Below are 16,874 nucleotides of genomic sequence, written 5' to 3'. Positions count from 1 at the left end.
GTTGGGAGGGCTCATCCAAGGCAGGCCCTCTCTCAGGCACAAGGCTCCCGCAGCCAGCAGACAGGCCCCCTCAGAGGCGCTGGCTCAGTCACCAACCTGACCAGAGCTGGTGCTGGGCTGAGGTGTGGGCAGGAGAGGAGCTGGAAATGCCCTTTCTCCAGCATCAGCCTCCTCGCCGGTGGCCCCAGAGCAGCAGGCCCGCAATGTCCCTCAAGTGTGACCCTGGGGGCCCCTACCTCAGGGATGCGGACACTGTAGGGCTGATTATGAAACGTGGGTGCGTTGTCATTCACGTCCCCGACCTGGATGTTCACCTTCCGCGTGATCACCTGGCAAGACAAGAGTGGGGAGCTAGCATCAGCCTCCAGCCTCTTTCCACCCAAGGCTCAGGAACCCCGCCTCCCGGGGAAGCAGGGGCCTTAAGGGACACTCACCCCCTGGTGGTCGCTGACAGAGAACTCCACCGTGAACTCCGACTTGGTCTGAAAGAAAACGGAGGGAGGGAGGAGGTCAGAGTTAGAGAGGGGAGCTGAGGCCCTGCGTCCGGAGCCCTACTTGGTGCCGGAGACCCGCCAGCATTGCCCCAGGAGCTGGTCTGGGACTGGATAACTGAAGGCTTCCCTAAGGAATAAGCAGTGCCTTCTGGGTTGGGGAAGTAGGTTCAGAATATGGACCCTTCCCATAAAGGAGCAGTAGATTAGGAGTCAGGAATCTCGCTCTAATTTGGGCTCTGTCTCTAAATGGCTGTGTGATCTTGAGCAAGTCACCTCTGGGGCCACTTCAAAGTGAGGAGAAAGCAGGGGTTGGGGTTTTGTTCAAACTCTTCCCTTAACGTGCTAAGGGCTACCTGTGTCTCGGGAAAACGTCCTTTGGGGGAACATCTGTTGGGGGGTGTAGATGTGCACACTCTGTGGAGCCGCTGTTCTACAGGGGATGAATCCGAGGTCACTGTCCCTTTTGCCTATCCAGTGTCGCCCCTTACTTGGAGACACCCCAAACCACCCTATTCTAACCCCAAGTCCAGACATCAGCACTGGCCTTGGAAGAGGGACACCATTCCGGCAGGAAGATGCTGCTTCAGGGTCAGAAGATGACGAGCCATCCCCCCCCAATGTGTGCTTCTGCCTCCCTAGGGAAGGCCAGGGGCAGAGGTCACGGCAGGTCATACCTCTCTGTCCAGCGGCTGCCGGAGCCACACCACGCCCGTGTCAGGCTCCACGGCAAAGATGCGGGAGGCCTCCTCCCCAACCACGCCGAACACCAGGGGGTCGTTGTCCATGTCTCGGGCCAGCAACTGGGTCACAGAGGAACCTGAAGTACCCGCAGGAGAGAGCAGAGGGCAAAGACGGGAGGTTAATCCATTCTTGAGCACCTTACTCAGGTGGCTGAGTCCCTGTGGGCAGCAGCCGCCCAACAGACCACCAGCAGGTCACTGACTACCGCAGACCCCTGTGCATCTCTGGCTCTGTTCCAGGCTCCCTGCCTCCATCCTGGTCACTTGTCACAGTGTGTAATAGGGAACTGTCATTCACCACGTTCTGTGACTTCTGCCTGTCCTCTTTTCTTAATTTAGAGGAGTCCTCCAAGTGGCTCAGATGAGTGCAAGCTCCCAACCCTTCAATTCTTACATTCCAAGATGGGCACAGTACTTAGCCCTAGCCACTCAGAGCACTCCATCTCCCTGGTCACAGTGATTGGTTCAGGGATGAGCATGTGACCCAAATTAGCCAATCAAAGCCAACCCCGGGACTTCTGCTGGAAGTCTGCTGGAACTGGGAAAGAGTCACTCTCCTTCCACTGGGGTTGCTAAATTGGTCCTGCTGGCAGCCATCTTTGGCACCAGAGGAAGAGCCTGCCTGAGGTTGAGGCCAACAAGGAGGAAAACAGAGCCAGATGGTACATGGAGAGAGATTCCTGACAGTTTGAGGGTCTGCAGCCAACGATACCTGAAATTAGCAATTAGCGCCATCCTCTGGACTGCTCAGCTGTATGAGCTAATAAATCACCCCCTCTTTTTTTTTCTTTTTTTTTTTTGGTTTTGCCTAAGTAAGTTGAGTTGGATTTCTGTCTTTTGCAAATGGAATCAATATTTTCTTTTTTTTTTTTTTCCTGGTACAATAATGTTCATGGAAGCTTTATTCATAATAGCCTAAAACTGGAAACCAAAAAAAAAAAAAAAGTGTCCATGAACAGTCAGATAGATTTTTTTTTTTTAGGCAGATAGATTTAAAAACAACAAACAAAACTGTGGTACATTCAATATATTGAAATCTCACAATAGAAAAGGAAAAGTACAAAGCAATATTTTCTAATTCAGAAAATTTTACAAAACCTGGCCTTCATTCAACAGTGATTAGGTGCTGGCCTTATGGTAACCACTAGGGTACACAGAGGTTAGGAAGATTTGGAGCACCCTCAGGAACTCCAGTCTAGAGCTGGGTGACGAAGTCTAGCTCCTGTCCTCCATCAGAGGACTATGGTATTGCCTTCACCAAGAAACAAAGCCCTGGCCAGAGACCACCCTGGGCATCAGGATGCCTGGCCTACAGCCCTGCCTAAGAAGTCCTAGAGTAGGTCATCTTCTCCTGGGGTTCACAGCATCCCTCACAAGGTAGGCTTCAGGTAGGGCGATCAACCATCCTGGTTTGTCTAGGACTGAGGCATTTCCCAGGATATGTGCTAAAAGCAGGACATCCCAGACAACCGGATCAGCCGGTCACCTTAGCTTCAAGAGGTCCTTAAACTGCCAGGAACTGTGCAAAATGTTCTGAGTGTACAGTGTGTCATTTTCTGCAGAGAGGGTCTATGGTCTCCATCTGATTCTCAAGGAGTAGTTAGGTTAGAACCATGGCCTTTGGCAAATCACTTCTTTTAAAGCCTCAATTTACCCTATAAAATGAGACAGACACTCTTTCTTTCCCACATACTCACTCTCATATTTACTGAATAGCTCTGATGGTCTATTAATAGCTAAGGAAGGAAGGATTCTAAACTCTGGGAATTTTATCTAGAAGAGAATGTCGATGAGCTTTTCTTTTATTTATTTATTTATTTTTTTGCAGTACGCGGGCCTCTCACTGTTGTGGCCTCTCCCGTTGCAGAGCACAGGCTCCGGACGCGCAGGCCTAGCGGCCATGGCTCACGGGCCCAGCCGCTCCGCAGCATGTGGGATCTTCTCGGACTGGGGCACGAACCCGTGTCTCCTGCATCGGCAGGCGGACTCTCAACCACTGCGCCACCAGGGAAGCCCTCGATGAGCTTTTCTAAGTCAACTTTTAAAAGACAATTCTAACGTGACAAGAGCTAACATTTTGGAGCGCTAACCACATTTCAGACACTGGGCTAAAGGATTTCTGTGTACTCCCTAATTCAATCCTTCCTGTTATTCTCCCCACTTGTGGGGAGATAAGGTAACAAAGTGATTAAGTAATTTACCAAGCCCACACAATTAGCAAAGGGCAGAGCTGGACTTCAAAGCCCAGGCGTTCTGGCCCAGTGCCCACATTTGCTTCCACAACCTTACAAATCTCAACACTTGATATGTGAACTCAAGATTCAGGACTTGCATGGACATGACCCTATCAGGCCCTAAGTGGAAGCCCAACACTTAGGAAAGGAAGATACTGGGCAATCATTAGGCTCTTATGATATGCCAGACATGGTGCTAGCCCATTCACATGGGTTCTCTCATTAAATCCTCTCAGCAACTCTGTTTGGTAGTCATTATTCTACCCATTATACAGATTAGGAAGTTGAGGCTCAGAAAGGCAAAGTAGCCCCTCCAAGATCACACAGCAGAGTAGGACATGGCAGCATCCATGGTGATGAGACGAGGTGAGAAGCAGGAGAAGGAGGACTGAAGTCACGGAACAGAGACCTTTTGGGGAGCCCAACCTTCCCATTTTAAAGATGGAGAAACTGAAGGCATTTAGTAATTTGCCCAAGGTACAATGGTGAGCAACAGCGTCAGGACTCAAACACAAGTTTCGAGACTCCCAGTACAGTGCTCTTTCCTAGATGAGGAAGGAGGAGGTACGTGAAGTCATAGATAAACCAAGCACATCTTCTCAAAGCATCTGTGTCGCTCAGTGACATGCAACTATTTTATTCTAAAACAAATGGGAATATAATGGGGGTACAATATAATATTCTTTTTTTTTTTGCAGTATGCGGGCCTCTCACTGTTGTGGCCTCTCCCGTTGCGGAGCACAGGCTCCGGACGCGCAGGCTCAGCGGCCATGGCTCACGGGCCCAGCCGCTCCGCGGCACGTGGGATCTTCTCGGACTGGGGCACGAACCCGTGTCCCCTGTATCAGCAGGCGGACTCTCAACCACTGCGCCACCAGGGAAGCCCTCAATTCATTTTTAAAGACACAACCTAAAACTGTGAAAGAATTTCCAGCCTCCCCCTGACTGTCGGGGACACACAGTTCCTTTCTGATACCCTCAGGGGTGCTTTAGTGGCAAAGTCTGAGGAACACTGAGCTACTTCCCAAGGCTTGGGGAGATTGCACATGAGGAAACTGAGGCCTGTGGGGGCCCTGCTTGTCCCCAGTAGAGCAATGAGTCCACGGCGGCCCCTTGCACCGGAAACCTCACCTGCGAACCTCCTTCAGGGCCCAGCCCAGGTGGAGAATATGGGGCCAAGCTCCCAGCTGGCCGATGGGATTCCGGAAGGGCCACACCGACCCTCCAGCCAAGGTCATGCAACTTGGTCCAGTATCCCAAATGGCTCTCTCAGGCTCGATGTTCAGGCTCTCCCAAGAAGGGGAGCGCTGGGCAGGACAGGGATGGGGCCATCAGCTGCTGTCACCCACCCTGTAATTTCCTGGACTTTTATCCATTTTCCCCTCAATTATGTGCTGCTCAAAATGGTCCTTTTCAGCTTCCTCACGGGCTCTTGCCTGCTCATGCCTTCTTTGTGTCCCAGGTAATTGCTAGTGACCTTTTCTAAGTGTACTAATTAAAGGTGCCAATTTAATCTTATATTTAAGACAAGACGCCCCGCAATTTTCCCACTGGGCACATACCCCCTCCCCCCCCCCGCCCCGCCCAACTGTCCGCTGTAGAAGCTGGGCCTGGCTTTGGCTTCTCCAGGACAAGCAGCTCATTTCCCCGTCAGGGAGGCTTCAAGCAACCTCTGTGTGCACCATTCAGACAGGAATGAAGCCAAGCTGTGGGGCCCAACCTCTGCCCAGTGTCCCCAGAAGCAGCCCCTCAGGAGAACCAACCCGGCTGTGGGATCCTGGGGTACACACACCACACTCTGGGTTTGTTTCCCACCTGGGAGACAGTATACCCTGCAACTCAGGCTGTGCAATACCTAGAGCTCTTTTTAATTTTTTTTAATTGTGGGAAAATATATATAACGTAAAAGGTATCATTTTCATCAATTCAGTGGCATGTGGTGCATTCACAGTGTGTTGTAAGCGTCACCACTATCTGTTTCCAGAACACTTTCATCACCCCAGAAGGAAACCCACACCCATGAGCATTCCTCCCCATTCCCTCTTTCCTCAGCCCCTGGCAGCTGCTAATCCACTGTCTATCTCTACAAATTTGCCTGTTCTGGACATTTCATATAAATAGAATCATATGATAAGTGCTAGCTTTTTTTTTTACTCAGCATAATGTTTTCAAGGATCATCCACTTGTAACATGTATTAGTGTTTAATTCCTTTTTATGACTGAGTAGTATTCCATTGTATGGGTATGCTATATTTTATTTACCCATATCATCAGCTGATGGACATTTGGGTTGTTTCCCCCTTTTGGCTATTGTGAATAATGATGCTATGAATACCTGTGGACAAGTTTTTGTTTGAACACCTGTTTTCAATTTGGGGGAGGGGGCGTATATACCTAGGAGTGGAATTGCTGGGTCATCCAGAAACTCTATGTTTGCTAAACTTTATGAGGAACCACCAAATTGTTTTTCATAGTAATCACACCATTTAAATTTCTGCCAACAATGAATGAGGCCTGGAGTTCTTTTCAGTGGTAAGAAGGATAATCAATGTTTCACAGGGCTGAGCGCTCCCTGTATGGTAGAGAGGTGGGAGCTCGGCAGCCCTCCGTAGCCGATGCTATGGTACCCTGCCTGCTATGCCTTAGCACATACCATTGTCACACACACCAGCCCGACCTCCAGCTGCCAGGCCTGAAGGGTTCTGGCCATCAGAGACTGCTCTACCCATACACAGGACACGCCAATAGTGCCAGGGAACTAATGCCCCTGGTAGCAGCACTCAATGAATGAGAGATGGAAGATGGCAGATAAAGAGTTGGTAGATAAATGCCCCAGCTCCCTCACCTCTCAGGGGGGGTAACTCACAGGCCACGTTCCACACTGGCTCTTGGAGGTCCCCTATGGGACTCATCTCCACTTGCCCACTGAGGTGACTTGGTTAATGAAGCATCTCTATGGCTTCCTTTCTTTCCCAGTCTCATGTCCTCAGTCTCCGACCTGTGTTTCCTGGAATCTCCTCCCCATACACAATTTGCACTTGAATCTTCATCACAAGGCCTGCTTCTGCTTCGTAAGACCTCCTAAGACTATGGCATCAGAATCACCCAGTGTGCTTGTTATAATACAGATTCCCAAGCCCTGCTGCCTCGATCGGCTGGGGGGCACCCCAGAGTTTAAACGTTTAAACAGCAGCTCCCATTCTCCCCGCAAGAGACTCTGACACACAGCCTGAGACTGGTTTATAGCAGGGTGATATTCAAATAGTTAACAGTGGCCACAGTACAGGCACCAACCAATCAGAAAGGATGCTGGCCATAAACAAACTGGACCAGTGGGTACTGCCTGTAAGTCAGCCTGGCTTACGGCTCACATTTTAGATGCAGAGAAAAGCTCCTCTGGACCCAGGATGATTTAAAGGCTCGGTCGTAGGGCTCTCAGCTCAGTTAGTGCTGCCGGAGGACTCTCTGCTCTTGGCCTCCCCCACCCACAGCGGACGGGTAACCCAGAGAGGCTGGCCCCTCCACCCTGTGCCAACCCAACCCAGCTCAGGGCCCAGCCTGACCTCATGGGTGGGAAGTGGAACTTTAAAGAACTTAAATCACTGTACACCTATGTTCATAGCAGCATTAGTCACAATGGCCAAAAGGTGGAAGCAACTCAAGTGTCCATTGATGGAAAAATGAATAAACAAGAATGTGGCATCTACAGCCAATGGAAATTATTTAGCCTTAAAAAGGAAGGAAATTCTGACAAATGCTACAACATGGATGAAACCTGAGGACACTGTGCTAAGTGTATGCTGATAAGCCAGTTACAGAAAGACAAACACTGGTATTATTTCACTTACGTGATGTCCCTAGAGGGGTCAAATTCATAGAGACAGAATGTAGAAGGGAGGCTGCCAGGGGCTGTGGAGAGGGAGGGCTGGGAGTTGTTGTTTAATGGGTTCAGTATTAGTTCTACAGGATGAAAAGAATTCCGGGTATTGGCTGCACAAGAGTGTGAATGTACTTAACACTCTCTATACTTAAAAATGGTTAAGATGGTAAATTTTAGGTTATGTGTATTTTACCACAATTTAAAGATTTAAAAAACAAAACTTAAACCAGATCACATCTAAGGCCCCAGTGACCTGACCTGAGATAAGCCTCCCACTGCGTCTCACAAAGGGGTCCCCGGGCTCACCCCCCTCTGCCATGGTCTTCTTTCTGATCCTGAACACTCTGTGGCTGCCTCAGGGCCTTTGCCCCGGTTGTGTCTTCTGCCAGGAATATTCCAGCCCTAGGTCACTACATGCTACTCATTATTCACCTCTCAGGCCATGAGCTACCTTCTCGGAGAGACTTTCCTCAAATACTCCATCATACAGGTAGAGTCTGTCTAAAGAGATGTCTCGTCACTGTGTCCTCACACCCCAAGTCACTGCCTTCCCAGCCCCTCCCTCCTCTGAAATGATCTCGTTTACTCACTTGAATTGCTGACTGCCTGCCCCAACCCCCTATCTGCCACACAAACACACTCGTGTTAGCTCCACGGGGGCAGCAGCCTGGCCTGTCGTGTTCCCTGATGTATCCCTAAGCCTAACATGGGCTGGCATCCTGGAGGCACTCAGTAAATAGTCGTTGGGTAAATAAACGAATGCTGCCAACTGCCTAGGGTTGTCGGGAGAAGATAGCCCCCCCCAAAGTCATGAAGATCTCTGAGCCACGACAAGAGGAGAGAGTATAGCAAGTTAACTCTTAATTATGTACACTATGGACAGGAAAAAGCACAGGTAATCAAAACCTACCAATGTTCAGACCAGAAGCACCTGGGTTTGGATGCAGGTGGAATCATACTGGGGCACTGGCTCGTGGTCCTTTCTCTCAGGAACAGCCCTGTACCCCATCCCAAGGCCATGACCTCTACCCTGGGGGTCATCCGGGGCAATGCACATTATTCTTGGGGCCAAGTACTCTTTCCTGGCAGCTAGGTACCCCATCCTGGGGCCATGTACTCCATCATGGGGTCGAGTACCCCATTCTGGGCAGTGTACCCCATCTTGGGGGCCATGTACCCCATCCCTGGCAGTGTACCCTATCCTAGGGCCCAAGTACCCCATCCTCGGGCAGTGAACCCTGTCCTGGAGGCCAGGGGCCCCGGTGGGAGTGGGGATCTGCTCAGCAGGTTTCGAATGCCCCTCCCTGGGAGGCACAGGGCTGGTGACACATCCACCACAATGGCCTCAGCTCCTCAGCAGCAGGCCACACCCATCTTCCAGGCAAGGGGTGGACAATCCTAGCTTCCTGTGCAGCCTTGCTGGGCCCATGCTGATTGCTGAGATGGCTGTTACTGTTATTATTGTTATTTTCCCTGATGGGTGAGGCCTGGGATTGGCATGTCATGCACTCCTGGGGAGCTGAGAGTCTTTACCTCCTAGACCAGCGGTGGGCCGGAAACTCAGGAAAGGCAGCGGCAGGCTGCACGGCCTTTTATCTCATTTTTATGTTTTGGATCGGGGAAGGATGGAAGCTATGTTCCCCAAACCCAGGGAGGGTGCTACAGAATGAATCAAGGGTAAGGAGAGTAGACCGTGCTTCCTCCTTACAGTATCATCTTCTTAAGGCAAACCTTTGATCGTGCCACACCCTACTTAGACACCTCCCACAGTTCACACAGAATTAAAACAAAATCCCTTACTGAATGGCCAATGCTCCTCCCAACCTGTCCTTAACCCCCTGGCCCGTCACGGTCACGTTTCCACCACACCCTCTGGGCTCAGCCCAAAGCCCTGCTGTCATCCCTCAATCGTACTGGGGCCTCGCCTGTTCCTATACCTGTGCTGCTGCTGCTCCTGCAGCCTGCAAGTCCCTTCCTCCTCTCACTGCCTCTCAAATCCTGGTCACCCTTAAATGCATGCCTCAAATGCTACCTCTGTCATAAATATCTCCCTGATTTGTTGTCCGTACCTCTGCACAGCAGGGAGCGGGCATCACCCCTTGAAGGTAGAGGCTGACGTTCTGGACACGCTTGGCAAATCTTCCCACCCCTCCGTGATTAACTATCACTCATCTCTTGGGACCGAGGAGCTGGTCCATTCGTTCCCTTACTCAAGCAAACATTACTAATAAATCACAGCTCCCTTTCCTGTTGAGTCTATATTCAACTTCAGAATCCTTCACAACACTGGGTTCCATACAGCCACTACTAATCAATCCTCAAAGGCATGTGAGAGCAAACCTTTTGCAATCTGTGACCTAAAAGGACTTCACATCAGCCGTGATCTACTGTCCCTTCCCAACCAGGGGCCAAGGATCTAGCAGTCTGCTCTTATCAGGCTCAGGGCAGTTAGGAGGGAGAGAATCAGACTTAGAGTCTACAGGTGAGCTCAGAAACAAGGACTAATTACAGCGCAATGAGAACCAAAAAAAAGCCCCTTCTCATTTTACAGAGAGAGGGGCAGGGGTCCTGGCTGGGAGACAGCTGCTTGACAGAGCTGTGTATGGGTGAGTGGCTGAGCAAGGAGTAGCAGATGGTAGGCCCCCAACCCCAGATTACAGGCCGTGGCTTGTTCCCAGATCTTTCTGAGAATAACCACTCGCCCCGCCCCATGGCCCTGGGCCTCCTGCACAAGCCCCACCCCCTTCAGGGAGGAAACCCCCTCACCCCCAACCCGTGGTCCGGAGGGACCTAGCTGCTCCGGCCTTGGTCTCTGCCGGACCCAGGGGCTGCTGCCTTCCCCCTCTCCCCTGAGATGAGCCCCGTAGAGCCTGGGCTGGCCTTGGAGCCTGCAATCTCATTTGTTTCCCCTCTGGGATCAGACAGGCCAGTTAAGTGCCTTGATTCCTGGGAATAATCTCATTTGTCTTAGGTTTCCCCTCCCCGCTCTCCTGCCTTCAGTCAGGCTCCTTCCCTCTCATGCCCTGGGGTCCTGAGCTTGGTCTGACCTCAGGGCAGCCAACTTTGTTTGGGGGTTATTTTGTGGTCCTGGGCCCCACGTACGCCGCAGTGAGATGTGCGGCGGCCCCCTCTCTCCAAGCCTGCCCTGCACTGGCCGACGCCCTCACGTTCATCAGAACACCCTTGTCCGGATAAAGGAACTGTCTCTGTCTCCAGAGCCCGCAGGCCCTCTTCATATCCTCTCTCTCCTACAGCTCCGTCCACTCAGCGTAGATGGCATGAAGTGCTTGGGGGAAAGAAACTAGCATTCAGTTAGAACTCAATGGTTTTCATTCATTCTCTGTCATCGATTTCTCACTATGGCCCCAGAGAGGTTAGCATGCCCACTACACAGACGAGAAAACTGAGGCTCAAAGGGGTAAAATAACCTACCCAAGATCACATAGCTGGGAGGCAGCAGAACAAGGATTTGAACCCAAGTCTGTCTGACTCAGAATTCACGTTCCCTCCACCGCCATCACAGTTTTATCAAAAAGCCTTTTACTAAGCCCCAATCTGAGGCTTCCGTCTCCTTGCTCCAGGGAGACCCCCAGGGAGACTGACTGCCAGGGAGACCCCCAGGCCCCCTCCATGTTTTAGGCTGCTCTGGACTCCTGGGTTACTTGGCTGGCCTGAAAGTGAGCACCCTTGAGGCACAGACTATGGGCCCCCCCTCCATTACCCTGGCTTTCCACAGCCCACTTATCACCAGCCAGGAAGATGGCGAGGTCTTCCTGAGAGTCGGAGAAGGGGCAGCTGGCTCATCTGGGCACACAGGTGTCTGACGGCTAAGGGGACAGGCTAATTCAGCAGAACAGAGAGAGACATTAAACAGTGCAGAGTGATATAAGCTCAGAGGCTTTGGTGGCGGGGAAGGACAGGAGTTACGCGTTGCTGTTATTTAAAGTAATAAAGCACAAGAGCAAAGACCAGACATTAAATATTTGAGGGACCTGGGCCTGAGTCTCAGAATCCCAGAGCTGTTCTGCTTCTGGCGCAACCGCGATAGAGCCATCAACGCCAAGGGCTGCCTCGCCCGGCAGCAGACACCAACGTGCTCTAAGCCCCTATAAGCTTATGAGTCACAGAGAGGTTGCTACTTGCCTAAAGTCACACAGCTCACACAAGGCAGAGCTAGGATTGTTCGGTGACCCTTCTAATCCCCATGCAGCAATTATAGTCCTTCATTCATTCACTCGGCAAGCACTGCCTGAGCACCTGCCCTGTCCTGGGCACTGCTCTAGGCACTGGTGATACAGCAGTGAACAAAACAGACCTACGTACATATCTCTTATGCCACATGCTTTTCCTGGCCTTTCACAGGCACATTTGGGAAGCGTGAGCATGGGTTTGGAGTCTAGTCACAGCCTTCATGGAGGAAGAGCTGTGTTCCTACCCTTCCCCCTGGTTCATGGGCTGTGACCCCGAGGATGAGCACCTGGCAAGTGGGGGCACTCGGGGCATAGGATCAAAGGACACAGAAGAAGTGTCAAGAGGAAGGCAGCTTCAGTGTGAAGCCCCTTTATTAAGACAGAAGCAGTGGGGCTTAGAACAAGGCTGGCACCGGATGGCGTTCAGCCACGACTTCGTGTGTGACTGTGGGAAAGTCATTCACCTCTCTGAGCCTCCCTTTCCCCACTAACACTATGAGGGGGCTGACATCAATGGCCAAAGCACAGAGGTCCTTGGGGAAAATCGAATCCAACTTGGCAAGTGGGTCTCAGCTCAGGTGCCAGGCTGGTCCCCAGGTCGTGGTTTGGTGGGCAGTGTGGTGAAGGATTTCGAGGCTGAACCTCCGTTCGGGAGCAAAGGATGCTGTGACCCATTAGAGACACGTGACGTGAGTAGGGGAAGGGGTAGCCGTACACGTGCCACAAGTTCACATTCTTGATGAGGCCAACAAGCCAAAGAGAGCAGGGCTGGGCAGCTCAGTGACGCGTCCGTGGTCACCCAGCTGATAGCTACAGGTGGCAGAGCTGAGACAGGTGGGTCCTGGGCTCCCCAGTATTCTTTCCACTGCACCACATTAAGGTCCTGTCCAGCTAAAATATCTACAATTTTGTGATTCTGTTTGCCACACTGTGTCCTAGGCACTGTGGAGGACAGAAGGGCATAGATGACCCAGCCCCAGCTAGCAAGGCTCTCCAATCTGGTTGAAACACGCTGGGAAGAGCCTGACTCGTCAGGGCTGACAGCCCGGGTCCAGGGTAGACCGGATATTCTTTTCTGCTCAAGAACAGCAGCCTGAGCATGAAACAGCCATGAATAAAGGGGCTCCAGAATATTCCGTTTGACCTTCCTGAGTCCTTGCTGCAGCTCCCTGGCCTACGGGGGCGGGAAGGCCAAGCGGTGGTTACCAGATTTAATAACAGTGATAATAGTGGGGTGGGTATTTTTTTCCCTTCTCCTGAAACTTTTCAATTCATTGAACTGTTCAATTAACTTTACAAAAGGAAATGTGGAAACATAATGGCAAATTGAACTTGACATTATCATTAAAATAAACAGAGCACTGCCAGCCCTTGCAGGCTTAGAAGAGATTATCCAAACACTTGCAGCCACGTGCTGGTTCCTTCCTGCTCAGAGGGACCCAGTGCTTCCCTCCTGCCTCTCACGCACCCTGTCAACACTCACATTTCCCTAGCTCGGAATGAGCCACGCCACTGTCACCCATCAGCACAGCCCCCCGGTGAGAGCAGCCACAGCGAGGCCAGGCTCTGCTAACAGGCTGCGTCTCCAGGGTGTCCCTTCCCTCTCCTGCAAACGATGGGGTATTTCAGTCCAGCGGGTCTTAGGCCAGGCTACATGTCAGAATCACCTGTGGCATTTTTGCAACTCCAGATGCTAAGCTGTACCCCCCAGACTAAGTGCATCAGAGTTTTGGGGGAAGGGACTCAAGCATCAGAATTCTCAACAAACAAAAAACCCCAGATGATTCCAAAGGGCAGCCAAGGTTGATAACGAAGGTCTAGACGATCCCTGAGATTCCTTCAATCTCCAGGATTAATCCAAGAAACTACGATGTAGGAAAACCTCCAGGTCAGTGGTTGTCAGCACCCTGGAGTCACCTGGAGCTTTCAAACAATCCCTGTGCCTCTGTCCCACATCCCAAGGCTGTGATTAATCGGGCTGGGGTACAGCCAGGCTTTGGAAAGTTCTAAATCCCCAGGCGGTTCTAACGTGCCAGCAAGATTGGGAATGACTGATCTGGGTGGTGTTTCCACTTGGCGAAGTTGGAGCCATTCCTGATGACTTTCCTCCACGGGACTCTACAGCTTCAGACGTGTGGGTCCCCAGCTACAGCAGTGCCCCCAGACACATTCCGCTCAGGCCAATTGCACAGGTGGGGCAGGAAAAGAAAAAAATTATTTGCTCGGTTGCCCCTTCCCATGTTCAAATTTTTCCAAGTCCCAATATTAAAAAAAAAAAGAAGTAAATACATGGTTTTAAAGCAGGGAACCCCAACCTGATTTCATATTAGCATCACCTAGCGAGCTTCTAAAAATAAGGATGCCCCAGCCCTACTCCCTAAGGGTTCTGTTTTAATTAATTGGTCTAGTCCAGGGCCCAGACATCAGTATTCTGCTATAATTCCCCCAAGTGATTCCAGTGTGCAGCCGACAGATAATCACCGCGTTAGAGTACAGGTTCCCTCCCACCTCATCAGCATCGTCAGGAGGACTTGTTTAAAATGCAGATTCACAGGCCCCTGCCAGAGTTCCCGGTTCAGAATCTTCGTTTCTAACAAGTTCCTAGGAGATGCTAAGGCTGCTGGTCTGGAACCACAACTTTGAGAACCACAGGGTTAGAACTTCCATGGGCTTGGGTCCTAGTCAATTAAAATTCTTTTCAAAGGGAATTTGGACCTTAGGGCCTGGCTTCAGAATCTCATACCTTCCTGGGCCCCCAAACCCAAGGGGCTGCTTCTTTTCACCTCCAAATAGCAGGAAAGGAGACTAAGGAACTAAGGTGCAAGTAGAAAAGCAGGTGAGAAAGACACCTTTCCCCTCCCCCCTGCTCCCCCTCCCGCCTCCCACTGAGAAGGAGGCCAGACAAGTCCCTCCAGAAATCACTTCCTCTTTGAGGAGACTCATAATTACCCACAATGATCACAGCACCATTCATTTTGCCCTAAAATTAATACATCACTTTGAGAATGATAACGCACTAATTTATCACAAGATTTATGAAACTTGCACTTTTTCTAATGAGATTTATGCAAATGCTGCTCTTGCCACTGTTTGTGTTTTTCAAAGTTTTGCCAGGGAGGTGGGGTCCAGCCCAACTGGCAGAGGCCCTGCCCCTACTCAGGGGCTGGTGGGGGGCGCACCGTGGTGGTTCCTGACCTTGGAGGGTCCAGGTGAGCAAGCTTGCCCACTCGTCTTATCCCCCGTCCCATCTCTCCACAGGTATGCCTTTATTCATCTGGGGCCAGTCCTTTTAGCAGGCTCACCTGCCGCCTAAGGTGGGGGAAGCCGTTACAGGTGGTGGGCTCAGCCGTTACAGGTGGTGGGCTCATTCTCTAGGTGAGCATGGGTCGATTCATCTAGTCGGAGGCCTCCCAGGTCCTCGGTCTCTGAGAACAACTGTGGGGTGACAGCATCCCACTTAGCAAGGGCATGAGACAAGAGAGGCACACGGGATGCAAAATTTAAGGTGGCACTCCCTCTCAGTGCTGACCCTGCACTTGCACAAGTCTCAGAGCAACCCCCCAGTTTTTGTGCCCTGGGCACCTGGCTTGTCTCACCCTAGTTCCGGCCTTGCCACTAGATACCATTCACTGAGCACCTACTGTCTGATGGGCACTCTGTTAAGCACTTCACAGGCTCAATCTCTTTTAATACCTACCAGAAACCTGTGAGAAAGGTATTCCCCCACTCAAATGAGGAGACTGGGTCTCAGAGAGGTTTAGCAACTTGCCCAAGATCACACAGCTAAAAAGAGGTGGAGTCAGAATTCAAATCCGGGACCAGCTGACCTTGAAAACAGTGCTCTTATTCAGTACTGGCCCCAAATGATTCACAGGGGCCTGTCCTCTACTGGGGATTTAGTAACACTCCATACACCCAAGAGTCACATCCACGTATTCACTTATCCAGAACATAGACGAAAAGCGAAGTAATTATCAACAGCTTCTGCTGCTCACAAAAGGGAAAGATCAAAACTCTCTGAAAAGTGAAAACTTAAAATACTCTAAGTCCCTTCTCTAGCTCGGGTCAGTGACGATGCATCATCACAGAGCGCTGTTCGCGGCGATGCGCGCGATGATGTGCCGAGGAAGTGCTGAATGGTGAGTCATCCCTAGGTAAGGAGGCAGGTGCATATAAAATAGGTCTTATGCATATTCCATGCAAGCCATTATAATTAAAAAAAGATTTTGTGCTTAAAGGGATGCTTCCCAAAGTGTATTTCACGAATCATTAATTCCCGAGGAGGGACACTAATGGATACTCCATGAAAAAGCATTCCTTGGACGCGAAGGTCTAGGGAACATTGCATTAAAAAAATTTAAATAGGTTTCTTTCCTGCAGGACCTCTCAGAGCCTTTATTACATTAACGTGCACTGTGAAGCTCCACAAGGTGGTAGAGAAGATACAGCTTTCCCCAAATTTATTTGGCCAAGAAAACGTTTCTTCCAAGAGCATCTCAAAGGACATCAGTGGTTCAGGAAATAATGATTGGAGAGATACATTGGGCCAGGAAGTTTTCTGGCTGACTTTACTTCAGGCATATCTTTTCTTGGGTGGGTGGGTGGGTGGACGGATGGATAAGCAAATGAACAAATGAGTAAAGGAACAAATAAACAAGTAAGCTGTTCTCATCCAAAGAGCCTATCAGAATCTCTGTCACGGAGGGGAACACATGAGTGCAGAACCTGAGACAGCTCCTCCAGACTGCCCATCTCCCTGCCTGGTTATAAATCACTGCTTCATGAATAGGCAACCTGGGCCTCCTTAGCTGGGTGGCAGGTGAGATGCTTTTCACTCAGGCCAATTTCTGATCGCCTGACACCTGAGATAATAATCATAATAAGTCTAGATATGTGCACAATACCCAACACTTAGAAAGCGCTTTCCTGGCCGTTCATTCCAGGCCCTCACCACCACACCCCCAGGCACGGGGCTGTCCAGGGGCCACACGTTCTCTTAACAGAGGTGTACAGTGCGGGCTCCTGGAACTAGAGTCAGAGGCCCACTCCCAGCCCCATCTGTGTAATCTAAGCAAACCTTGCCACCTCGCTGGCCTTGCTCCTGCCTTAGAAAGCTGCGGCAAGGCCCAAGCCAGACAACAGAAGAGGAAGCACTTCATAAATGCCAGACATCCCATAGAGGCTTTGAGTCTCCCACAGCAGGCCCCAACCAAAGCACTTTGCACTCTGCATCCTAACGAGTGGCTAATCTTCCAGCCTGACTCTCCCACCTGACAGTGAGCAGGCCTGAGGGCGGGGACTGTGACCCTGTTCCCTGCCGGATCCCCAGATCCTTG

The 16,874-nt window shown here is 50.9% G+C and overlaps 1 protein-coding gene across 1 annotated transcript in view; it reads right to left on the bottom strand.

Annotated features, from left to right (window-relative positions):
* The window catches only part of LOC309834716 (cadherin-23), a gene marked incomplete at both ends in the record, with an annotated part of 313,077 nt that overhangs the window by 247,043 nt on the left and 49,160 nt on the right, over positions 1-16,874 (bottom strand). Inside the window, 3 exons of the mRNA XM_082673735.1 lie at positions 237-329; positions 435-482; positions 1,169-1,311. Of these exons, the coding sequence (XP_082529861.1) occupies positions 237-329; positions 435-482; positions 1,169-1,311 (284 nt within the window). The remainder of the gene's footprint in view (positions 1-236; positions 330-434; positions 483-1,168; positions 1,312-16,874) is intronic.

This window comes from Grampus griseus (assembly GCF_964374135.1).
Source record: "Grampus griseus genome assembly, chromosome: 16".
Taxonomy (NCBI): Eukaryota; Metazoa; Chordata; class Mammalia; order Artiodactyla; family Delphinidae; genus Grampus; species Grampus griseus.
This window is presented reverse-complemented; position numbering and strand designations above follow the sequence as displayed.